This window comes from Pan troglodytes, chromosome 9 (genome assembly GCF_028858775.2).
Source record: "Pan troglodytes isolate AG18354 chromosome 9, NHGRI_mPanTro3-v2.0_pri, whole genome shotgun sequence".
In the NCBI taxonomy this organism is placed as follows: Eukaryota; Metazoa; Chordata; class Mammalia; order Primates; family Hominidae; genus Pan; species Pan troglodytes.
Window position 1 is genome coordinate 12171666 of NC_072407.2, and position 25246 is coordinate 12196911.

Consider the following 25246-nt stretch of genomic DNA (forward strand, 5'->3'; position numbering starts at 1 on the left):
AATGGCCAACTACAAAGACGGAGGGACCGCTCTGGGAAGAGCAAACACCCTGATGCTCAGAGTGTGCATGAGGAGGTTTCATAATCACCATCCAGCAGCTTAGCCTCAAAAGGGCTGCCTGCCCCAGGGAGCTATGACCCTTGAGAGATGCAGTTTATCCAGCCCTGAGGTTCTGTTTGACCATCTTTCCCCGGTTGTCCTCCAGGGGGTCATGGCACAAGTCTCAGTAGCACGGGCCCCATGGTCCAGCCTTAACATAAGAATGGACCTCCCTGGAGGAAGCTGGCTTCATCTACAGTTGATAAGTTCACCTTTTTTCCTGGTCCACTTTCCTTGGTTTAACCCTATGACCAAACCTGAGAGCTTTGGCAGCTTTGGCAGGAAGGAAACCAGGGAGGATGTTGTGCTTGAGAAAGTGCTGGCCTGAGCATTGGCTTTGAGATGTCCCTTTACTCTGACTGGAAGGTCTCATTCCACCTGTAGCAAGACTAAAGACACCTGAAAGAGAGTTTCTGGGAGATGGGGGATGAGGTCTCCAGTTGCAGGTGCATGCACACGTCCACTTCCCCACCTGGCAGGTGCCGGCATGCAGGATGTCTGTGCATGTGCCCCTTGCACTGACTCCCTTGAGGCTGGCTGTGCAGCTTTGAGGCATGTGTCCAAGCAGAGAGAATGGAAGACTCCATATTAGGAGCCTTGGCTTTGACCTTTCCTTTCTCTGAGCCTGATTTTCCCAACAGTGTTATGGGAGGGGAAGGATGAGATGCGCTTCTCAGCTGATGTCCATGATGCTTCTGTTTTCTGGAGGCCATGAGTGTTAACAGTGTGTTCACTTCTGCACCCTTCTTCCATGACCACTTACAGTCTGTCTGCTTAGCAGATGAGGGGTCTGGGTCTCCAGCGTCCATCTGGGGTGGGGTCAGCAATGTCCAGCTTTGCATCTGGGTATCACTTTTCCTTCTGATATTTGAAATTGGATTCTAAAGATTCCTAATTATTGTTCCAAGTTCTCATTGAAAATCTGGGTGTAATTTTTACAAGAGCATCGCTGAGGATGGACATGGAGGGGAAGTAGTGGGGCTGGAGGGAGGGAAGGGACAGACAGAAGGTGATGTTGTCATTAGGAGTTAAAGCCAGGGCCTGGTAGTAGATAAGGCTGGACAGTTGGCAGGATCATCGGGCAGACTAAAGTAGCTTAGATTCTGTCCAGAGGAAGTGGGGGTCTTCTGAAGGGTATAAGTAGGCTGGGAGGACATGATCTTAGGAAGCTCACTCTGGTGTCAGTTGCAGGATGGATTTGAGAGGAGCGAGTTAGGTGTAGATGCCCATGATGATGCCAAGATCTGGGCAACAGACAGGAAGGCCCTAGCTCAGAAGTGGCTCTAGGGAAGGTGAGGTGCATAGAATTGAGAGATGCTCAGTAGATGGCATGAGCAGTGCTTGATGATTGTCTGGATTGGTGGAGGAAGGTGGACAGGGAAAAGCAGAAAGCTACGATGGTGCCTCAAGGGGCTGAGTGATGTCACTCACAGAGACAGAATGTATAGAGTGAATGTTCAGACTCACAGGAAGTCCAAAACTACATACCCCAACGTGAGGTGCTGTGGGACATCCGGGGTGCAGGGTCCAGAGAGCAGGTAGGTAGAGTTAAGAAGAGGGCTGGGTCCACAATGCAGCCTTGGATGTTCTCAGTGTAAGAGTTGTGGGAGATGAAGCCTTGTGAGTGGATGGGAACACCCAGGTGCATTTCAGGTGAAGCAAGGAGACAAGAGGCTGAGGACACAGACAAGCAAATCCTAGATCTTCCATCAGTCCCTAGAAGGCACGATGTGTGCCCCTCCCAGCACACAGCCTGAGCCCTAGCACAGAGCTGGCCGCAGAGAGGGCAGCAGTGAATGTGTCCTCGGTGGTTCCTCCAGATGGGGCCTTTGTCCTCAGTGCACTTGTCTCTGCCTGGGTTGCTATAGTAACCCACAGATGCAGAGAGACTTGGCCTCTGTGTTGCCATGGAAACCAGCAATTGGGTGTCCCTGTGTGGCATGGCCACTGAGACCTTGAGGATTCAGTCTGGTCCTGAAGGGTTTCGGGGGAGACTGCGACCAGAAGATGTTTCCATGTCCTAATTAATGGGTGATGGTGGTTGTTAGTCTGACTGTTGCCACGGTGATGAAGGGAGACACCCAAGTGCTGGTTTCAGTACTGAGGCGAATGCAGGGAATTTCAACAGGCTCCAGGTCTTACTATGCAGCCTGAAGTGGGACCATCCCTTAAACCCACTCCATCCTGTGGCCACGATGGGGGCCAGGACACCTTTGCCTTCTTTCTGGGTTTCTTTCTTTGCCGAGACAGGGATTTTGTTCCCAGGAGGCACTCCCCGGCCCATGGGATCTCAGCATTCAAAGCAGCACAGGAAACCTGGGCCCCTGAAACGGGGCCACCGAAGAGATCGGTAAGCTTTCAACATCCTGCCTTTAGCACATGGGCCCAACCGTTGCGTCAGCTCCACCCACCCACCCTCACTGACCTCAACCCTTTACAGTCCCAAGGCCTCCCCTTCCTGATGGTGCTCCTCCCCTATCACCACGTGGAGCCCCACAGGTCTATCCCCCCAAACCCCTCATGCTCCAGACAGGTGATCAGCGAGGCTTCATTACTCCAGGAGCTGCCCAGGACCTCAGGGACGTCCCCCACCGTGGGAGTAAGGGCCTCTCCCCCAGCCTCCAGGGCTCCGGCAGCTCCACACTCCGGCCCTCTGCCTCTTCTGGAGGGCTCCTCCTTCCAGCTTCTGCCTGTCTCCCCACCCCCCAGTGCTTCATTCCCATGGCTCAGGTCATCACTGCCCTCATCTGGACTGCCTGCCTGCCTGCCTGCCTGCCATCCGGGGCCCACAGAGTGAGCACTCTATGGAAGTCCCTCTACCCTGATCCGTCACGTAACTCACCTACTGAGGCAGCTGAGACCAGGGCACTGAAGGAGGCCTTGAGTGACCAGGTCTGGCCAGGCAGCAGGCAGGGATGATGAGGTGAGGCTGCAAGGATGTGGAGAGTCACCCCTTCTTTTCCTCCTCAGGAGAACAACCAGGAGGAAGTACTGGAAGGAAGGAAGGGAGATCGCTTGGTGAGCTGGAGGGGAGGAGGGCGTGCCGGCCCTGGGAAAGGGCCAACCACAGGAGACTGCGAGGGAGGTGGGCGGAAGACGTGGGTGGCTCAGGGGCCACGAACCCCATATGCGCCTGGGAGTGTGTGTGTGAAATGGGGTTTAGGGGAGGGTGTGACCACTGGACAAAGCCTGCTCTTACTGTGTGTGACGATTGTGGCCTTGGGTTTGTCCCTCTTGGATCCTCCTGTGGTCTTTTTGCCTAGACTCTAACCGGGTGGTGCTGATGAGCAGGTCCAGAGGCCTGGGCTGTGTTCACTAGCCTGTGCTGGGACTCTCAGCCAAGCCTTCTCAGAAAGGAGGTGTCCTCTACATGTGGTCACACCATAGCCTAGGACCACAGAGGGAATCATGGTGGCAGAGCCTCCAGCCCCCCTGCCCTCCCATTGCCCAAACACCCAGATGTGGAGATGCCCTGCCCCAGGGTGCCGTCCCAAGCCTGCTTTCTAACATCAGGAGGTGGGTCTTGCCTAAGGCTCCTAACCAGGACCTCATTTGTTGTTTACACATGTTGGGGTCCCAAGGATATGTTTCTTGGCCCACAGAATGGTCATAAACAACTGTCCTGTGAAGGAGGGGGTGCTGTCTTGTGTACAGATGAGGCAAAATGACAGGATCCTGTCCCCAGCTGCAGAGTGTCTGCTGAGCGTCCCCAACACCTGAGAAGTCTGCCTGTCCTTCCAAGGGACCAGGCCAGAGAAATGGGGGGCACCTGGGGCTCTGCTTTGCCTCCTCATGGATGTCAGTCCCGGGTTTCTGATGGGGTTTGTGACGATGGCGCCCTAAAGGGAAGCTCTGTGGAGAGCCAGGGGTCTCGAGTATGGCCTTCATGGCAGGGACCCCATTGCTCTCCTTTTCTACACATGGCCTCAAACCAGGTTGACTTTTTAGCCTAAAGAAAATCTCATGAAGGGAAAGACAGTGGTGTGGGGGAGGGTGTATCACTTGAGCCTACTTCACAGGCTCTTGGGAAGGAGCAGTAGGAGGAGGAGGGGTGCAAGTAGTGAACCCCAGAGGGATGACTCTGCTGTGATGACTGTTAATGAGGCTTGAGACTTCAGCTCATTTGTCATGTGCAGCTGGTGTATTTTGAGTGATGTAAGTTGATGACAGCCTCCTTCCTGAACCCACTGTCAAGGCTGCAAGAAATTTTTGAGATCCCACATCCAACCCCTTGTGTAACAGGCAAAACAGGCCTCAGGTTCTGAACCAAGGTCACACTGCAAGTTTGTGGTAGACTCAGAATTAGAACGCAGGCCACCTGCTCAGGGTTCTTTCTCTGTACTGCAGGAGAGGGAACCAGCATCACTGTGTGGGAGTCAAGGGGCTTCTCAGGAGTGAGTAGTCCTTTGGCCATGACCTTGCCTTATGTGAATGGAAGTTCTGAGCATAGTGTGAACTGTATGTCTACAGCTGATGGCTGCCTGGCAGGGACTCTTGGCCATACTGGGTTTCTGGGCTGGCTCATTTCTGGTGTTTGGTGTCTCTCTACTTCACGTTGAAGGGCTCTTCCCTGTTGAAAGGCTCTGCCAGTATCCCTTAATATCAGGTAAAACTGCACAATTCAAGATGGTGCCAGCAAGCATGATGTTTCCCCCACGGTGACACAGGGCTGTAAGTAGGGAGATGAGGAGCCAGGCATCTTTGGAGTTGAGGGCTGACTGATTTATAGGGCTGACTTATCTCCGTAGGTTTGGAATAGTCATAATTAATGGCAAAGTTAATGGTCCGGCCACTTAGGGATATAGCAAAGCAAGAGAATCTTGGCTTGTTGTCTTCAACTTGTTGAAGAATATCATCTCCATTTCATCCACCCATTACTTGGCATCTTGGGATCATTTGAAACTGTTCCACCTGTGAAACCTTAATCTTTGTGTACCTCGTACGCATTCTGTCTCCCATACCTCCACCATGTCTGTTCATAGAGACCTCAGGCCCCTGAGCCCTAGTTTTTCTCCTCACTCTGAATCAACTCTTGTTCCTATTCTATCTGAGCTCTGTTGCTTGTCACTTCAACTGCCCACCATTCACCACCTGGCCTCTTAGTCTCCTACCTCAACCTTAGAACAGGGTAACTGCCTGCTTTCTTTAGTCCTGGTTTAAAGGGGTGGGGGGAATTCCTTCGTGAATTGACATTGGTCCAAATTCATGGTCCACAGCCTCCAGCGAGCCCCCAGCAATGCCCAGCAGTCCTGTGACCTGGGCCTGCTCCAATTCCTCCACAACTATTTCAAAGCTCTCACATTACCCACTTATTGGGATATAATTCATATACCATACAAGTTGCCTGTTTATAGTGTACAGTTCAATGGTTTTAAGTTGTATGACCATCACTACAATTTATTTTAGAACATTTTCATTACTTCCCCCAATGAAAACCCATGCCCATTTGCAGTCTCCCCCTTTTCCTACACCCCCCAGCCTTAGGCAGCCACTAATCTATTTTCTGTCTTTATAGATTTGCCTATTCTGGACATTTCATGTAAATGGAATCACATAATATGTGGTCTTTTGTAACTGACTTCTTTCCTTAGTATAATATTTTCTAGGTTCATCTGTGTCATAGCATTTATCAATACTTCATTTCTTTTTATTGCTGAGTAATATTCAATTGTATGGATATACCACATTTTCTTTATCCATTCATCAATTGATGAACATTTGGGTGTTTCCACATTTTAGCTATTATAAATAATGCTGATATAAACTCTTGTGTCCAGGTTTTTATAGGGACATATGTTTTCACTCCTTGGGTATATGCCTAGGATCTATGTTCAACCTTTTGAGGAACTGTCAGAGTGTTTTCCCAAGTGGTTGCTGCATTTTACATCCCCAGCAGTAGTATATGAGGGTCTCAGTTTTTTCATATTCTTGCCAATACATGTTATTATCTGTAATTTTAAGTATAATCATCCTAGTAAGTGTGAAGTAGTATCTCATTGTGGTTTGGCTTACATTTCCCTGATGACTAATAATGACTAACAATGTGCTTATGGACCATTTGTATATCTTCCTTGGAAAAATGTCTATTCATATCTCTTATCCATTTTTTAAATTGGGTTGCCTTTTTATTATTGAGTTAAGCATTCTTTATATATTCTAGGTACAAACAAGACCCTTATCAGATATATGGTTTGCAGATATTTTATTCTGTTCTGTGGTTGTCTTCACTTTCTTGATGGTGTCTTTTGCAACACCAATATTTTACATTTTTATGAAGTCTAATTTATCTAGTTTCCTTTTGTTGCTTGTGCTTTTGGTGTCACATGTAAGAAACTGTAGGATTTTTTACGAAGATTTTTGCCTATGTTTTCTTCTAAGAGCTTTATAGTTTTGGCTCTTTCATTTAGGTCTTTGATTCATTTTGAGTTAATTTTGTTATTGGTGTGAGGTAGGGGTCCCAACTCATTCATTTGAATATGGATATTCAGTTGTCCCAGCACCATTTGGTGAAAAAACCATTTTACCTCCATTGAATGGTCTCGCTATCCTGTGGTAAATCAGTTGACTGTAAATGTAAGTTTATTTCTGGGCTCTCAATTCCACTGCTTTGACCTATATGTCTATCTTTATACCAATACCACATTACCTTGATTACTGGAGCTTTGTGGTAAGTTTTGAGATCAGGATGAGTTCTCCACCTTTGTTCTTTTTCAAGGTTGTTTGGCTATTCTGTATCCCTTAATTTTTTCTGACAAATTTTAGAATCTGCTTGTCAATTTCCACAAAGAAGCCAGCCAGTATTCTAATGGAGATTGGATCGAATCTGTAGATCAGTTTGGAGAGTATTGCCATCTTAATAGTATATAGTCTTTTGATCCATAAATACAGGATGTTCTTGTTTATTATTTAGGTCTTCTTTAATTTCTTTCAAAGAAGTTTATAGTTTTCAATGTATAATATTGCACTTATTTTTAGCAGTTTATTCCTCAGTGTTTTATTCTTCTTGATGCTTTTGTAAATTGAATTGCTTTCTTAATGCAAGTGTATAGAACTATGTATAACTGATTTTGTGTAATGATCTTGTATCCTGCAAACTTGCTGAACTTGTTTATTAGTTACAATCATTTTTTAGTGGATAACTTAGATTTTTATTACACAAGATTATGTCTTGTATGAGTAGAGATAGTTTTATTTGTTCCTTTCTAATCTGGATGCCTTTTGTTTCATTTTCTTGCCTAATCATCTTGGCTAAAACCTCCAGTACAATGTTGAATACATTTGTCTAGAATGAGCATCTGCCCCACCCCACCCCCCTTCTTCTGGCTGCTCTTAAGATTTTTCTCTTTATCGTTGGCTTTCAACAATTGATTATGTGATGTCTTGGTATAGTTTTCTTCACGTTTCTTCCACTGAATGTCTTTTGAGTTTCTTGGATATATGGGTATATGGTGTTCATTAAATTTGAAAAAACATTGGGCATTATTTCTTCTAATATTTTTTCTGACTTTTCCCCTGAAACTCCAACTATGTGTATGTTAGCTTGCTTAATATTGTTCCAGAGTTTTTCATTTTTCAGTATTTTTCTGTGTTTTATTTTGAAATATTTCTACCTATGCCTTTGAATTTACGAATCTTTTCTTTGCAGTGTCTAATTCCATGAAGTATATATTTTCTTTTAGATACTATGTTTTTCATCTCTTGAAGCTTGACTTGCATCTTAATTATGTATTTCATTTCTCTCCTCATCATAGTCATATTTTTCTCTATGTTCTTTACGTGGAGTGAGTTTATCATAGCTCTTTTAACATTTATGTCTGCTAATTCTGTCATCTGTGTCTTCCTACTTGTACTGTTTTTACCCACAACACTTCTAACACTAAATGTGTGGTTTCTTTCCACACCAACAACCAATTTGGCAACTCTCTGGATGCCAACTGAGGGTCCTGCAATTTAATTTGATTGTGGTACTAATTATTATAACTGAAGTTAATGCAGACCCCACAGTTTAAGGGCTCAGTCCCGCAAGACTTCCCCCATTTCATAAGTCCCAGGTTGTCACCTATACTTCTGGCCAACCAGCTATAAATTGGGGGTTCCTAGGACCCCTGCTCAGGTATGAACATTTGCTAGAATGGCTAACAGAACTCAGGAAAGCACTTTATTTACTCTTTACTGATTTATTATAAAGGATACAACTCAGGAACAGCCAAATGGAAGAGACACCTAGGGCAAGGTATGCAATGGCGTGGAGCTTCCATGACTTCTCCAGGTGTGCCACCTCCCCAGCACCCCGATATGTTTACCTGCCAGGAACTCTCCAAACCCTGTCATTTAGGGTTTTATGGAGGTCCTGTTACATAGGTACAATTGATTAAATCATTGACCATTGGTGAGCGAACTCAATCTCTAGCCCTTCTCCTTTCCCCAGTGGCTTAGGGGTGAGCTGCAAGTTCTAATCCTCTAATCACATAGTTGGTTCCTTTGGCAGCCAGCCTCCATCATTAAGCTATCTAGGAGCCCACCAAGAGTCACCTCATTAGAATAAACTCAGGTATGGTTGAAAGTGGCTTATTGAGAATAAAAAAGATGTTCCTATCATGCAAGAATTTCCAAGGGTTTTAGAAGCTCTGTGTCAAGAACTGGGGACAAAGACCAAATATATATTTCTTATTGTGTGCACTGGTGATTGATTTTTCTTCTAGTTATGCGTCGTCTTCTCCTCCTTTTTTGAATGCCTGGGTAATTTTTGATTAGATGATAAATGTTTTGGATTTTACAATGTTGGGCTTTGTTTTATCCTTTAATAGTTAATGTTGGGCTTTGTTCTGACAAACAATTAAGTTACAGGTTGAGTATCCCGAATATCCGAAACCTGAAACACTCCAAAATCTGAAACTTTTTGAGAGCCAAATGACACTCAAAGGAAGGGCTCATTGGAGCATTTCAGATTAGGGATGCTGAACCAGTAAGTATAATACAAATATTCCAAAACTTGAAAAAATCCAAAATCTGAAACACTTCTGGTCTCAGGCATTTTGGATAAGGGATATTCATCCTATACTTGGAATCAGTTGGATCCTTCTGGGGTTTTCTTTTAGGCTTTGTTAGGGCAGGTCCAGAGCAGCCCTTGGCCGAGGGCTAAGTTGGCCTCACTACTAAAGAGTGCTCTTCTGAGGACCCTCCCTGATCTGATGTTCTGTGTATTGGGAGGTCTTTCTGCTCGGACTGGTAGGAACACAGAGTATTTCCACCCTTCTGTGAATTTCTGAGATTGCTCTGCTTACTTCTCTCTGTGGTTCATTCCCCAGCCTTGGGTCGTTTTCTCACAAGCATGTGCAGATCAGTACTCAGCCAGAGACAAGGGAAGCCCTCTACAGGCCTCCGAAGCACATTTGTGCATTATCTCCCTCCCCTCCCTCCATCCCTCCTTCTCTTTCTCAGTCTCTTGCTCTCTCACTCTCTAGCTCTTCCTTCTGCAAACCCTTTCCAGGGAACAATCAGGGCACTCTCAGGGTTCACTTTGTTTGTTCTCTTTCCTCAGGATCATTGCCTTGCACCACCTCTTGTCCAATGTCTGAACTGTCGTTTCATCTATTTCACCTGGTTTTTAAATGTTAAGGCAGAAATGTAAATCTAGGCCCTGTTACTCCATTGTGACGGAAGGCAGAAGTCTCTCCTTAGTTTTAGGCTCACCATTTTAAGTGCTTACTCTACATTCCCGACTGGATATCACACAGACCCCTCAAACTCAATGCATCCAAACTAACATCTTCTCTCACCAACCTGTCCCTCGTCTTCTATTTCCTATCTCCTGGGGGAAACCCAGCCCCAAATCTTAAAGGCCACTGTGACCTCTTTTTCACCATTCCCTGATATTTAATTAAATAAAATCCTTTCAATTTCATATTCTTTGTTAGGCCCAAATCTGTGCATCTCTTTCTTTTCTCTCTGACCACCAGATTACCTGGGTCCTCACGGTATTTAGTCTAAGTGACTATATAGCAGCCTGCAAACTGCCTCTTTGCCTCCAGCCTATCTTACTCCAAGCCATGGGCCACACTGAAGCCAGAGTCGATTTTCCAAAGCATAGATAGGATCCTATCATCCCCTACTTAATGTATTTCAGTGGATTCTCTGAAGCAGGGCTGTCCAATTTTTTGGCTTCCTTGGGCCACATTGGGAGAAGAAAAATTGTCTTCGGCCACACATAAAATACACTAGCACTAACGACAGCTGCTTCACTTTTTTAAAATTCGCAAAAAACTTTCATAATATTTTAAGAAAGTTTACAAATTTGTGTTGGGCCACACTCAAAGCCATCCTGGGCCACGTGCAGCCTGCAGGCTGCAGGGTGGACGAGCTTGCTCTAAAGCTTTAGCACAGAGCCCTGCATTCTTAGTGGAGACAAAAGGCTGTTTACTATCTGGTTCCTGTTATATTCTCCGGCATCGTCTCCTCTCCTGCCTCTCCCCACTGCCAGCTGCACCAGCCCCCCAAACTCATGTACTTTTTTCCATTTCTGGGCTTCACCTGTGACTCCTTCCATATGTAGTGCTCTTCCCTGTCTTCACCTGGTAGACTTCTCATCAGCCTTCAAGACTTGGTATCACCTCCTCCAGGAAGCCTACCCAGATGTCCTCAGTCACATGCAGTGCTAAACTCTATCACAAGTCTTAGTAAATTTATATCAATCATGATTCCATCCAAATCTACTACTGGGCTGTGATCTCTCTGAGGGTAAGAACGTATCTTGCTTAGCTCAGTACCCTCAGTGGAAAGCCATGCACAGAATAGGTACTCATTATAAGTGCACTGGATGAAGGAATGGAGGTGTGGAGCCATGGCTGGTGGAAATGAGATCCAAGGCCAGATGCCCTCGAGTGGCCTGGAGTCCCAATAGCAGAAGGGCTCTGTGCAGCAGCGCCTTCCTCCTAGATTCAGGCAATATTGAGCTTGAGGGTTTGTGCTGCCTCCCTGCTCTACTGCACAGGGGCTAGACTTAAGGAACTTGCCAGTGCTGCATTTATGCCTTTTGTTTCAAAGGGATCCCTGATGAATCATCCAAACCTGCATGGAGCCTGAGCCCCAGGGAGGGTCCTTGGGGTGGCTGGGCCATCTCCTGCATGTGACTTAGAAACTGTGCCACAAAGAGCCTGATGCATCACAGGACATTTTTCTTGAAAAGAGATTTTAGAATAGGGTGCGATGAAGGTCTTTGATGACTGTGACATGCCACCATGCAATATAACTCTGCTAGAAAGGGTCCCATTTGCTCATCCGTTTTAATAATTATTTATATCCTTTACTGTCATTTGATTACAAGCACCATGAAGGCAGGGCTGTATCTTTTTTTTTTCATTGTTGTGTCCTCAGCCTACAGTGCATGTACACAGTGAGTACTCAGTAAATAATTTTCAAATGAATAATAATAGCTAACATTTGTTGAGGACTTATACCACACAAGATTCTAGGCCATTTACACACATTAACTCATTTCATAGTCACAGGAACCCTATGAGGTGAGTACTGTTATCATTCTCATTTTGTGGAAGAAAAATTAGACACATAGTGGTTAAGTAAATTGCCTGAGGTCACATAGTTAATAACTGGTGAGGAAAGCTTTCAAAGACTTCATGAATGAATGAATAAGTGAATGAATGTTTTAATTTAGAGTGTCCACAAAAAGGGACTACAATAGATGAAGGTGCTTTTTGTTTTGTTTGTTTTCTTTTTTAGATTTTTTTAATGAGATGAGGTCTTGTTCTGTCACTCAGGCTGGAACATGGTGATGCGATCATGGCTCACTGTAGCCCAGAAGTCCTGGGCTCAAGTGATCCTCCCACCTCAATCTACTGAGTACCTGGAACTGTAGGAATATGCTGCCAGACCCAGCTAAATTTTTGTTTTCTTTTTTGTGGAGACAGGGCCTCATTATGTTGCCCAGGCCAGTCTGGAACTCCTGGTCTCAAGCAATCCTCCCAACTTGGCCTCCTAAAGTGCTGGGATTACAGGCATGAGCCACTATGCCTGGCTGAAAGCTGTATTTTTTAAAACAATCATCAGAGCATCAGACTTTCCATAATTTGGACTATTCATACTCAATATCAATTAATATATTTCTCTATATAATATGTAATGTTGTAATGTTATGTAATTATATGTAAGATTAAATATATGCAATTAAGTATAATATTACATATAGCATATATCATTTGACATTACTGCATGCCAGACTCTGTATTGTTTTACATAAATTATCATATTTAATATTCGTAATTCTGTCAAAGAGATATGAGAATCCCTATGAATTCCCATGGTATAGCTAAGGCTCGAAGTGGTTAACCTCAAACATAGAGAGCTTACTGCAGGGCAGGATTTGAACCCAAGTCTATTTGACTCCATATTCGTGCTCTTACCTGCTTTGCCATCCTCTCTCTTCTGTAGTCGGCCCAAAGCATGGGCTACCTTGTGCTTTCCAAACCCTTGGCCTTCTAGGAAGCTACCAAACCCTATGGCATAGTCTTCATTTCACAGCCTAACCCAAGGGGACTTTCAGTGCCCCAGGCAGGTTTTCCCAACCCCCATCCAGTAGGAAGAGCTGAGGCTTCCACAGCTCAGACCCCGTGGTGTGTCATCCTGCTATTTTAGAACTTGAAGGGTGCCGTATTGGAGGCCATCCTAGACCAACTAAATCAGAGTCACTGAGAGTAGGGCCCAAGAATCTGAATTTTAAATAGATCTCCAGGTGATTCTGATGTCCAGGCAGATTTGAGAACCACTGGCCGAGGCCCAGGAAAGAGACAATGCATACTCCTCAGGAAAAGAAGTAGTGGCTTATTGCCCAGGCCACCTTCACAGCACCTTTTAGAACCATGGTGGCATTATGTGGTACATATATATATACACACACACACACACACACACACACATACATATAAAATAAAATCACATTACTTTTATTGTGTAATTTTATTATGTAATTTTATTATATAACCATAATAACATATGTATGTAATCACTACATATTCATTGTAGTAAATTTGGAATACATAAAACAATATAAGGAAGAAAAATAAGATGACCTATAGTTCCAACACCCAGAGGTAATTCCTACTGACATTTTGATTAATTTTCATCTTTAAATTTTTAATTGAAGTATATATAGTAACATGGAAATACACAAATTATAAGTGGACAGCTTATGATGAATTTGCACAGCTGAACACAGACAGTCATGTTAACACTACCCAGACCAAGAAACACAACATTTGCCAGCCCCCTAGAAGCCCACGTTGAGCCCTTTTCTGATAAATGCACCCTCCCAAAGTAGTGATCCCGACTCTTAACATCATAGATTAATTTTGCCTGTGTTTGACATTTATATAAGTGGGACAATTTATTATCTACTCTTTGAGGCTGGTTTATGTTGTTCAATATTAATTTGCAAGATGCATGTATGTCAGGTATGTAGTTATACAGTAGTTCATTTATTATTGCTGCATAGTATTCAATTGTGTGACGGTTGTAGTTTGTATATGCATTCTACCGTTCATGGACATTTGGAAAGTTTAAAGTATTTGGCAATTACGAATAGTGCTGCTATAAGCATTCTTGTGCATATCTTTTGGTGCATGTGTCTGTGTTTCCATGAGGTGCGTACCTAGGAGTGGAACTGCTGAATCTTATGTTCCATTCTAGTGGATGCTGCCAAAGTTTTCCAGAATTGTTGTACCAGTACACTTTCACCAGCAATATATGAATCCCAGCTGTCCCATATCTCCACCAACACTTGGTCTTTTCTGTCTTTTTATTTTAGCTGTTCTGGTGAGTGTGTTGCATGTGGTCTTGTGGTTTTACTTTACGTTTTCCTGGTGAATAATGAAGTTGAGCATCTTTTCATTCATGTATTTCTTTTTAATCTTTTACTTATTCACCCACTCCTGGTAATACTTAATTCATTTTTTTTAAAAAAGTGAATAAGGCCAAAAAGCTTTCCATAAATAAAACGGCCTGGTTAAAGTACTATTTTATTTTTCCCTTCAGCGAAGTCTATCATCTTAAAAATAAGTGCCATCTAACTAGAAGATATTAAAGAAAATGTGTTTTCTGCTCTTCTGTCTCTTAGCTCTTTTTTCCTATGCTTTCAATAACCTTTTAACTTTTACTGGTTCCACAATAAAATTGCATCCTTTTGAGGGATGTAATCTTATGAGCCAATTGCACACATATTCTCCAAAGAAAGACCAGTAGGACCATTAAAACAGAGGAAAAGCTTAAAGTCAAGGTGAGACAGGAAGCTTTCAAGTAGCTAATGGCCAGGACCAGTTGTTCCACTGGGAACCGTCAGGAGGGGAGCCCGGGGAGTGGAGTTGTGAGCATCTCAGAGTGGATGCTGAAAATGAAGTTGTTTCTTTTATTTGCTTTGTGTTTTGCTCTTTGTTACTGAAAAAAATGGGCTTAAATTCTTAGGTGCTACTTTGAAAATGATCTCGGGTGTTACCTGAAAAAAATGTGCAGTATGAGTTTGTTCACAGGTGGCAATTACGTATGTTTGTGTGTGCCTATATCCTAATGACACTGTGTAAACTGTTTTGTCATCTAAATTTTTCATGTAACATACTTTCCCATACTGTTAAATATTATTGGACAAATACTGTTTTTAATGGCTATATAATAGCTCTTTTATGGATTTGTTGAAATTTAATCATTCCTTTATTTTGGTTATTTCCATAATTTCTAAATTCTCAATGATGAATATATTTGTACATAAATCTCTGTACTCTTGTGATCACTTTCTTAGAATAGCTTCAGAGAAATGAAATTAATGGCTCAAAAAGAATGAATCTCTTTGAAGTTCTTTGATACATTCATATTATCACATTTCTTTCCAGAAAGGCTATCAATCCACTCTCTCCGCCCAGTATCTGAAGGGCCACCCTCACTGCATATTCGCCAGCTTTGCACTCACTTCAATTACAGTGTCTCTTGCCATACAGAAGATGGTGATTTTTACCTAATAAACTTCTATGGCTTCTGGATTTAGGAACATGCTTAGAAAAGCTCCCCCACTCCCTGCACATGACTAGAAGAATACTCTCTAACATGTTCTACTTAACAGTTTTCCTTTTTGTAATAAACCTTTAATCCTCTGTTATTTGTTTTTGTATGTGATGTGAAATAGGGATATAGCTTTATGTGCCCCAAATGGATAGCAAGTTGATCTCTAAGCCACTTACTAAATAATCCAACGTTTCTTCAGTATTTTGAAAGGCCATCTTTATTGTAAACCAATTTCCTCTATATACATGGTACTATTTCTGTACTGCATTGGTCCATTGGTCATTCTCACGTCGATACCACTGTTTTTGGTACAGATTCCTAGTACAGATGATTTATTGGAGATTCATAGCACAGTTTGATAACTGGCATGGCAAATGCCTCCTCATTCTTTTACGGTTACAAAATTGTCTTGGCTAACTTGGAAAACTGGCTTATTTCTCCAGATGAATTTTGGAATAAATTTGTCCAGTTGAAAAAAAATTCTACTGCATTTATGATTAGAATGGGATCACACCTGTCAATTTATTTGACAAAATTGCAGTTCCATACAGGAACAGGGGATGCATCTCCTTTTATCAAGGGTGTTAATATAAGTAAAATTTTATAGTTTGTTTTATTATTAATAGAATTGTAGTTTGTTTTCATGTATGTCGAAGGCATTTCTTGTGAAGTTTCCCTAGATAGCTTATTTTTTCTATTGCTTATGTGAATAGGACCTTTTTTTTTTTTTTTTTTTTTTTTTGACGGAGTCTCGCTCTGTCTCCCAGGCTGGAGTGCAGTGGTGCAATCTCTGCCTCCTGGGTTCATGCCATTCTCCTGCCTCAGCCTCTCATGTAGCTGGGACTACAGGTGCCCACCACCACGCCCTGCTAATTTTTTGTTTTTGTATTTTTAGTAGAGATGAGGTTTCACCGTGTTAGCCAGGATGATCTCGATCTCCTGACCTCGTGATCCGGCCACCTTGGCCTCACAAAGTGCTGGGATTACAGGCGTGAGCCACTGTGCCCAGCCGGACCTTTTTAATTATATTTTTAAATTGGATGTTTCTGATATGTAGAAAAGCCATTTATTTACAGGTAGTTATTCTGTATTAATCAATGCCACTGACTTATTTATTAGTTCTAATAGTTTTTCAGTTAATTTTCTTAGATTTTGCTAGGTAGACAGTTGGATATGCAAATAATGATCAGTTTATCTTCTTTTCTAATAATTATGTGAAAAAATAAATTATTGCATTGGCTAGAACTTATAAAACAATGCTTAGTTATATTCTTTATCCTGTCAACTATACTTCTGTTCCTAGTTTACTAATAAATTTCTTTTAACCAAAAATGAGTGCTGAGTTTTATCCAAGACCTTTTTGGTATCTGTTAAAACTTACGACATTTATCATTAGGCTTATTAATGTGATGTATTAGATAAATAGGGTTACTCATATATAAACCATCTTTCCATTTCCGGAAATGGAATGAGCTCTATATGGTGCATGTTACATTTTTCATTCAACTTACTTCTAGGTTTGATTTGTTAATCTTTTATTGAGAATGCTAAATATATTTTTAATAAGTAAGGCTATTAAGTATTGGAGTTTTAGGTTTCTGGGGAGTTAGATTTTTATATCAGGGTTTGATTAACCTTGCAAAATTAGTTGGTTGCATCTCATCTTTTTTTGTGTATTGCTGAGTGATTCCTCTAACTCAATAATTGTCTGTTTTTATTTATTTATCTTTATTTATTAATTTATCTATTTATTTTGAGACAGAGTCTCACTCTGTCGCCCAGGCTGGAGTGCAGTGGCACGATCTCGGCTCACTGCAAGCTCCGCCTCCCGAGTTCACGCCATTCTCCTGCCTCAGTCTCCCGAGTAGCTGGGACTACCGGCGCCCGCCACGACGCCCGGCGAATTTTTTTGTATTTTTAATAGAGAGGGGGTTTCACCGTGTTAGCCAGGATGGTCTCGATCTCCTGACCTCGCGATCCGCCTGCCTTGGCCTCCCAAAGTGCTGGGATTACAGGCGTGAGCCACCGTGCCCGGCCAATAATTGTCGTTTTTAAAAGTTTGAAATACTTGGCCGGGCGCAGTGGCTCACGCCTGTAATCCCAGCACTTTGGGAGGCCAAGGCAGGCAGATCAAGAGGTCAGGAGATCGAGACCATCCTGGCTAACACGGTGAAACCCCGTCTCTACTAAAAATACAAAAAAATTAGCCAGACGTGATGGCGGGCCCTGTAGTCCCAGCTACTCGGGAGACTGAGGCAGGAGAATGGCGTGAACCCGGGAGGCGGAGCTTGCAGTGAGCCGAGATCGCGCCACTGCACTCCAGCCGGGGCGACAGAGCGAGACTCTGTCTCAAAAAAAAAAAAAAAGTTTGAAATACTTGTCCCAAAATTCATCTTTGTCTGGCACCTTTCTTGTCTGGAGCTGTTTAGCAACATTTCCAGTTTCTTCTATGGTTATTAATCTAATCAACTTTTCTACTTCTTTTTAAGTTTAGAGATTTATATTTTCTAGAAAGTTCATTGTGTTGAGATTTTTAATTTATTAGTCTAGAAATATAGTAAGATTCAGATGTGTACAGTCTCATCTGTATCTTTGATTACAGCCCTTTCTTAAGGGTTTGATTCTTTTATGGTCCTCTGACTTTCCACATGCCCCTCCTTGGGCCTGGCAGGGGCAAAGGCTGGAGAGAGAGACAGAGAGAGAGAGACAGAGAGCGAGCACAAGTGGGAGTAGGGGACAGTTGTGGGCCCATGTCCATTTCCATCAATTGGAATGGATATGTGTGAGCCTGTAGACAGGTCCTCACCTGCATGCCATGTCATCTCCCAGCCTGAATGTCTGTTCTGGCATATCTATGCATACACCTGGATGTGTGTCCTGGCATATGTATGTGTGTATGTGTTCCTCCATATATGTGTCAGCATGCATGCACGCATGGTCTCTGCAGCCATGGAGATTTCCACTTTGTGTGAATATTGTGTACATGTTCCTGTGTGTACTGTACCTGTGTTCATACATGTGCATGGGTGTATGTTCCTGTGTTACTGTCACTGGGAGGCACATGGCACATCTGGTTAAAGGGATGGTAGAGTAGCTCAGCACAGCCTTGGTGCTTACATGGCTTATTCTCTGCCGTTTTAAACAATCTCTCAAAGGGCCAGAAGGTGAAGAGGAGGTGGGCTTGGGCAAGATGTGGTGTGGAGGCTGGCCCATCCTAGAGTCACTCTGTCATAACTAACCCAAGTCTGGAGCCCAGGCCTAGATGCTCAGCCTGTGTCCCCTGGAAACCCCCTCAGCTAGACAGAGAGGAGAGGGTTTACTGTAACTCATCAGTCAGGGCAGCTGTCTGCTGTTGCCATGGAAATCTGAAGGCAGCATCTTCTGCAAGGACCAGGATGTAGAGTCTAGAGAGGACAGGCTGCATCAGCCTGGTGGGATCAGTCTGGAGTGGCCTGTGTGTGTGCGTGTGTGAGAGAGAGAGAGGTGGGAGGAGAATGCAAGATAGTGAGTGAGCTTTCTGAAGTGGGTGGCGCATACCTCCCCATTGCTCTCTAAGGCCTCAGCCATTACTCTGGATTATTGCTGGGTGGCGCTGTAAGAAGGGGTGTACCCCTGAGATGGCTTCCCTGTGCCCATCAGGACACCGTCTGGCCTGAGGCTGCTCTTAGAGTGTGCTGGGACCACCTAGACAGATGTGCTGGCATCTGCCCATCATGGGCCCCGGAGCCCACCCAGCATCTGCTGCACACTGACTCCTCCTTGCTCAGATGATGGGGTGGTCCAGGAGGGAGGCCCTTACCCTGGCCACACAGATGCTGGGTGATGGGAGCAGACAGACAGAGGCCCCTCACCCCAGGACTCAGCTCTGCTGCTGATGGGCTGGGGGTGGGGGCAAGGACAGGGCAAGAGTACAGGATGATGACTGGGGGACAGGATAGAGTCCAACCTTCAGGTGGAGCTGAGGGTTGGGACAGCCAAGGACAGTGTGTGCCTCTGCCACCGCCTCAGTCTGGCAAGGCATAGGAAAGGGGCACCCCCTTGGAGTCCTGACAGCACCTGTGGAGTTGGAAGCGGGAGCCCTGGCCTCCCTGCTCACCTTCCCACTGGCCCCTTCGCTCAGGGCCGTGTGACTTCTGATCCCTCCCTGTGACAGGGGAGCCTGGGCTCAGCGTTCACTGCAGCCTGGGCAAGGCCCTTAAGCCCCCAAGAGTCCCGCTCTCACAGGGCATGGGAGGAGCTTCCAGAAGCAGATGGGTGTCCTTGTTTGGGTTGGGGCTGCTGGGGAGAGCAGGAAGGAGCTGGCTGCTGCAGCCGCCTGAGGCTGGATCTGGAGGACACAGAGGTGTTTAGCCAACAGTTCTGTCCTATCCTTTCTCAGCTCTCTGAAGTCCTCCCTGCACCTCAAGCCAGGGCCTGACCTCCAGGGAAGCAAGCTGTCACCACGAGGAAGTGCAACCTAGCTTTCCCACCTCATGCTACCAGGATGCCCCTCACTCTCCTTAATCCAGGGCATGGGCTCAGAGGGCTGGCTGGGGTCTCCTGTCCTGGAATGTGCGGCCATATGGGAATGCCTTGAGTGTGTGAGGGCCATATGGGAATGCCTGTGCGTGGGGGTGGCATGAGTGTGTGCTGTGAGGTGTGAGTTTGGAGAGAAGTATAAATAAATGATGGGCACATGTGTGTGGTGCGCATGCTCGTGCTGGCAGGGGGAGGCAGGGGGACGTCTGGAGTGTCAGTGGGTTGTGGTGGGCAGGGTGAGGCATCCATTTCTGTGAAATGCCTGGGGGGAGGGAAAAGGTATTTGGCACAGTACATGTGGGTACAAAGTACACGAAGGAATTTTGGGTACATATGCGCATGGGAGCCTTTGTGGGGTGTGGTTTGGGTATGTAGGTAGGCTGTGTGTGAGGTAGAGCTGGAGGAAAATCTATCTGTGGAGTGTCTGAGGTGATGTGTGGGAGGCAGCTGTCTGCAGGTCAGCTTGTCTCTGAGTGGTATATGGGGTGACATGTTGTTGTGTGTGATGTGGTTTGGGAGGGTGAGGGGTGTGCAGGCATGTCCCCAAAACAAGCGCATGGTGTGTCTCAAGTAAGGTGTGGGGGCAGTGATGGGAAAGAACTACAGTATGTAGGCCAAGTGTGTGGGGGAAGGGCAAGTGGGCGTTTCATTCTCTCCACACCTCACGAGTTAGGAGGCACCATTTTCCCCCTCAAAGTTGAGGAACCTGAGGCCCACAGAGTGGAAACAAGCTGGCTGGATCACACAGCAGGGTCTGTTAGACTCTCAGGATCCCAGCTCTGGCAGCTCACAAGCTAGGCTCTGGAGGGCTGGGGAGGGGACTGGCCCTCTGGGTAATGGCAGTAATGGAGGGTCCCATTCAGTTCTTTAGGGTGACTATCCTGGAACTGGCCCACAAACAGCTCATGAGAATCAATTGCGCAATAAAGGAAAATGTTTGTAAGCCCTTTGCTAAACATAGCTGTTATTAAGAATCAACCTGGCCGGGCACAGTTACTCGCGCCTGTAATCCCAGTGTTCCTGGACCAAACCGAGGGTCGGCTGCTTATTCTCAAGGCCCAATAACGAGATGCAGATGAACTGGGAGAGAGGGGAGTTTTTATTTCTGTAACCGGTTACAGGGAGAAGGCCTGGAAATTATTGCCAGACCAACTCAAAATTACAAAGTTTTCCAGAGCTTATATACCTTCTAAACTATATGTCTATGCGTAAGTGTGCACTCATCTAAAGACATAAGTGATTAACTTCTTTTAATCTATAACTAAGATTCGAGTCCTGAAGACCTTCCTCTGGGGCCTCAGTAAATTTACTTAATCTAGATGGGTCCAGCTGCCAGGGGTAATTACCCTTATCTTGTCCCCTGCTAAGTCACGGAGGTTTGGGGAGTTCCTTCAGCCCTCCAATAAAACTTATTTGTGGAGGCCTGGGGAGTTTCTTCAGACCCCCAATAAAACTTGTTTAACCTTAAACAGGGCCTGTTAAGAATTCCTTCATTATTTTGTCATGCTTTAAGGCCCAGGAAAGGCCTAGGCAAAACTCTTGGTGGGCTTTTGTTACATCCCAGCCTTTGTATAAGGGCACTGGTTCTGTCAGCTTTTAATATTTGACTTAACCACTCAGTCAGTACTGAAACAGTTGTTATGGAGGCCTGTGTTAGTGATGCCTGGCCTGCCGCACCAGCACTTTGGGAGGCCGAGGCAGGAGGATTGCTTGAGGCCAGGAGTTCGAGACCAGCCTGGGCAACATGGTGAGACCCCCATCTCTACAAAAAAATACAAAAATTAGCCAGGCATGGTGGTACATGCCTGTAGTCCCAGCTACTCAGGAGGCTGAGGTGGGAGGATCACTTGAGCCTAGGAGGTCAAGGCCACAGTGAGCCGAGATCACACCACTGCACTCCAGCCTGGGCTACAGAGCAAGATCCTCTCTCTCAAAAATTAAAAAAAAAAAAAAAAAAAGAAGCGGTATAAATTTAACATTAAACAAGTTATGTTTACAAAGGTAATATACTGAAAACTCACCACTTCATATTCATTTTACTGCCTTTCCCTGCGCTTGTCTGTTGTGTCTGCCGGGTGGAACTGCCACGTGACCGTGCACTGCTGAGCATCTCCTCGCACTTCTATGCTCAGTCACATCACAGATTGGCCATGGCGAGGGTGGCTAGACCAGGGGAGTCAACAGGTGCTGCACATTAAGACCTGGTTTATTGTTTTGTTGATTGTCTAGACCTGAGAAAGTGATGGGAAAAAATACTACTAATGCAGATTAAATTTTAAAGGGTGTCATGTTTATAGCTGCTCCATGGTGAATAGCAGAAAACAAAGATTTTTCCAGTATTCACAAACTATTAACCTATTCAGCAAAGAAGTCACTCCGACCACCAGTGAAGGAGTGAAGTTCTGACATGTCTTTGTTGTTTCACTTTCAACTTACTTGTTAACATAAATGAAAATATCAAGCAACATTAAGCTGGAACTACAGTAATTTGTCATTGCAGCCGTAGGTTGGCTACAGATAAAGAGTTAGGCGAAACTCATTGAATGGGTTGATTTCTGGGACAATCATCTGGCTATATGGAATTTACAATAAAGAATATTGGATATTTCATTAGTATTTGTAAATTATGTGCTATACATCCTTTGTGTCAGTAAAATTTATAATAAACTTACTGAGTCTATGCATGCAGACATTTTCTGGAGAGCTTGTTGTTAAATGTCACTGTTAACACCCCGTAGGCCCTCCATTACACATAGTCCCAACATGTCTCCTTACTGTGCAGACGGTGAGGTAGGGTGGGGTGGAGGGACAGATGTAACTTGCAGAGACCCTGGGAGCAGTGTCTTAGGTTTCCAGACAAGCTGTGGCTTGTCACTAGATCAGCTTGACCTCCTCCTGGCCAGGGGCACTGGGGCTCAGCTGGGGGTCCCCTTCATTGGTCCCTTCTCTATACCAGGCTCAGGGATTTACAGGTCAGAGGAAGAAGACATGGTCACTGCCTGTATGGAGCTCATAGCCCAGCAGAGGAGACATCCAGTCACAGTTAGTTACACCCTGGAGAGTACAGGGGCAAAAAGGAAGAAATTGCCCAGCTGAGGCAGGAGGGAGGCTGGGACAAGAGGAGCTGCTCAGCGGAACAGTGCCTCTCAACATTTAGTGTGCAGCATCCACAGATTTGTGTTAAAAATGCAGAGATTCTCTTTTGGCAGGTCTGGGCAGGGTGGTGCCCAGGAGTCGACAGTATGCTAGGGGATGGTGAAGCAGGTACCCAAGGGCACACTTGGAAAAGCCTTGATCTGAGGAGACAAGAGGGTGTGTGCTGAGGCAGGAGATGAGAAAGAAGTTCTGTGGGGAGATCTGCCGGGAATTTAGGAGTGGCTGGAGCTAAGCCAGCCTGGATGGGAGACAGCAGAGCAAGGCAGGAGAGGGGTCGGGGGCAGGTCCTGCAGCCTCATAAGCCTCATGGAAGAGCTTGGTTTGTATCCTTTGGAACGAGGAGCAGTGGAAAGAGCCTTGTCAGCAGACAAGTGACATGCTCAGGTTGGCTTTTAAAAGTGTAATGTTCCTGGAGCAGGCAGAACTGCAGTCAAGGAGACCAGAAGGAGGCTGGGGACATGTGAGGCCTCAATCCGGGCAGAGGCACTGGGGACAGGGGAGGGGACCGATAGGCGGGCTTCATGGGTGGAGCCACAGGCGAGATGAGGAGGGTTAGGGGTGGGGTCTGGGTTTCTGGGGTGATGACTGAGTGGCAGGACTATGCACATTGCCAGAAAACAGGAGGAAGAGCAGGTCTGGAGTAAGGTGAGTTACTTTGAACCTGGAGACTTAGAGGTATCCCTGGAGGGGCCCAGAGGCATTTGGGGCTCAGGGGAGCCATCAGGAAGTAGATTTGGGAGCCCCATGGATAGGTGGGAAAGCCAAGAGAGTGAAGAGGTCACCTGCGGAGAACACAGTCACAAGGGTCCAGAACTAGTGCTGAAGGGCCAAGAACTCAGGCCTGTCTGGACCTTGTTTTTTGAAGGGGTGCCAGATGCCAGGTCCCTCCGTGCAGGAAAACCAGAGAGTGGGCAGGAGAAGGTTGGAGGAGGTCAGAACCATGGGTGGGGTTGCTGGCCACCTCTGACTTAGGAGCTGGAGACCACAGTGGTTAGGAGTCATGGGGCCTCAGTTCTAGCTCCAGCCCTGGCTCTGCCACCAACTTGCTGTGTGACCTTTGGCAGATCTCTGCCCACTCTGGGCCTCAGCTTCTTCATCTGAAAATAAGAAAGCTGGACCATACCAGTGATTTTCAAATGACATTTGGAGCCCCAGGGTCACCCAGAAGCATCTCCAGGAAGCAGGAGTTGAGGGTGACGGGGAGGGAGAGACTGAGAGTGTGGAAATCTAGTCCCACCCTGTCCCCAGCTTCATCCAGAGCCACTTGCGTTTATGTTTTCTGTTAGCCCCTTCATGAAAGGATGTTTTCCAACTGATAACTACTGGGCCAGAGGATCCCTTATACTGTTGTACGTATTTGGGGTCTGTGAATCCTTGCCAACATAGAAGCTGCTGGAGTCTGAGGAATAACACACGCTGAGAAAACCAAGCATCATCATTACAGACACTGTGTGAACTCCCTGCCTGCCACCCACACAGCACCGTCACGGTTACGTCCATGCTTATGTAGGCCTGGGCTCTGCCTAGCTGCGGGTGATTTCATCAGTGGATGCCGCTCAGTTTGCCCCTGCCTGCTGGCTGGCTCGTCCCCAGCCCCAGGCATCAGGGTGCCCCATGGTGGGGCCTGTGTGGCCCTGGCCCTTCTCTGCTGCCCCAGGGCTGTGAAGCCACAGGTCGGCCCCCTCGTTCCTTGATGCTCTCTGTCCATTGTCTCTACAAATACAAAGAGAGTCTCTGAACAGGACAAAACACATTTCGTCCTTCCTTGGGCCTGGCATCAGCGACGATGCCACCTGTGTGGGGGAGGACTCAGTGGGTAGTGTCCTGGCTTCCCTTCAGCCCCACAGAGCTTCCCTCAAACCTTGCTGACAGCTGGGCGCTCTCAGTAAACTGAGGCAAGCCTGGGCCTAGACCAGTGTGTGGGGGCGTGTGCTGTGGGGAGGGAGGATGAGAGAGCTGGCCTCAGGATGGGGGTGGAAACACCCTGCGGTGCCTCTACAGGGAAAACCAGGTCCTTCAAGTCTGTGTGACCTCAGATCCCAAATAAGTCAATGCCGGCCTCCCCTCCCCGTCCCTCAGAGCAGGGCCTAGGAGTTGGGGAGGGGCAGCTTTGCACACCCCTTGCCCTGGGATCCTGGGGTGCAAGAGTAGGACGAGGACAGTCGGCTCAGAGGGGACAGAGATCTTGCTAGTTTGCTCTGTGCCCCTTTAGCCCACACTCATGTCCCTGCATACACTGGACCCTCCTATTGCCTGGAAGTTGTCCTGCCTCCTGCCGCTGCCCCTACCCCCTAAGAGATCCAGATCCCCAAATAAAGCCACACTGGACCCCAGGATCCCAGGCTTGGAGACAGTGCTTTTGGGGAACTCCAAGGTCCCCCAGCTCTCTTGCTACTTCAGGAACAGTTTGGAG

General features: G+C 45.8%; 1 protein-coding gene across 4 annotated transcripts in view; it reads left to right on the plus strand.

Annotated features, from left to right (window-relative positions):
• The window catches only part of TUB (TUB bipartite transcription factor), a 113401-nt gene that overhangs the window by 17301 nt on the left and 70854 nt on the right, over positions 1-25246 (plus strand). For 2 of the 4 annotated variants that reach the window (XM_016920296.4, XM_009459894.5), the window contains exons 1-2: positions 2229-2449; positions 3070-3117. The exons of 1 other annotated variant lie outside the window; for it this stretch is intronic. In XM_016920296.4, coding sequence (XP_016775785.1) covers positions 2295-2449; positions 3070-3117 — 203 coding nt within the window. In that variant the 5' untranslated portion in view covers positions 2229-2294. Of the gene's footprint in view, positions 1-2228; positions 2450-3069; positions 3118-25246 lie in introns of those variants that run through there. One more of the 4 variants, XM_009459891.5, reaches the window with a different exon arrangement.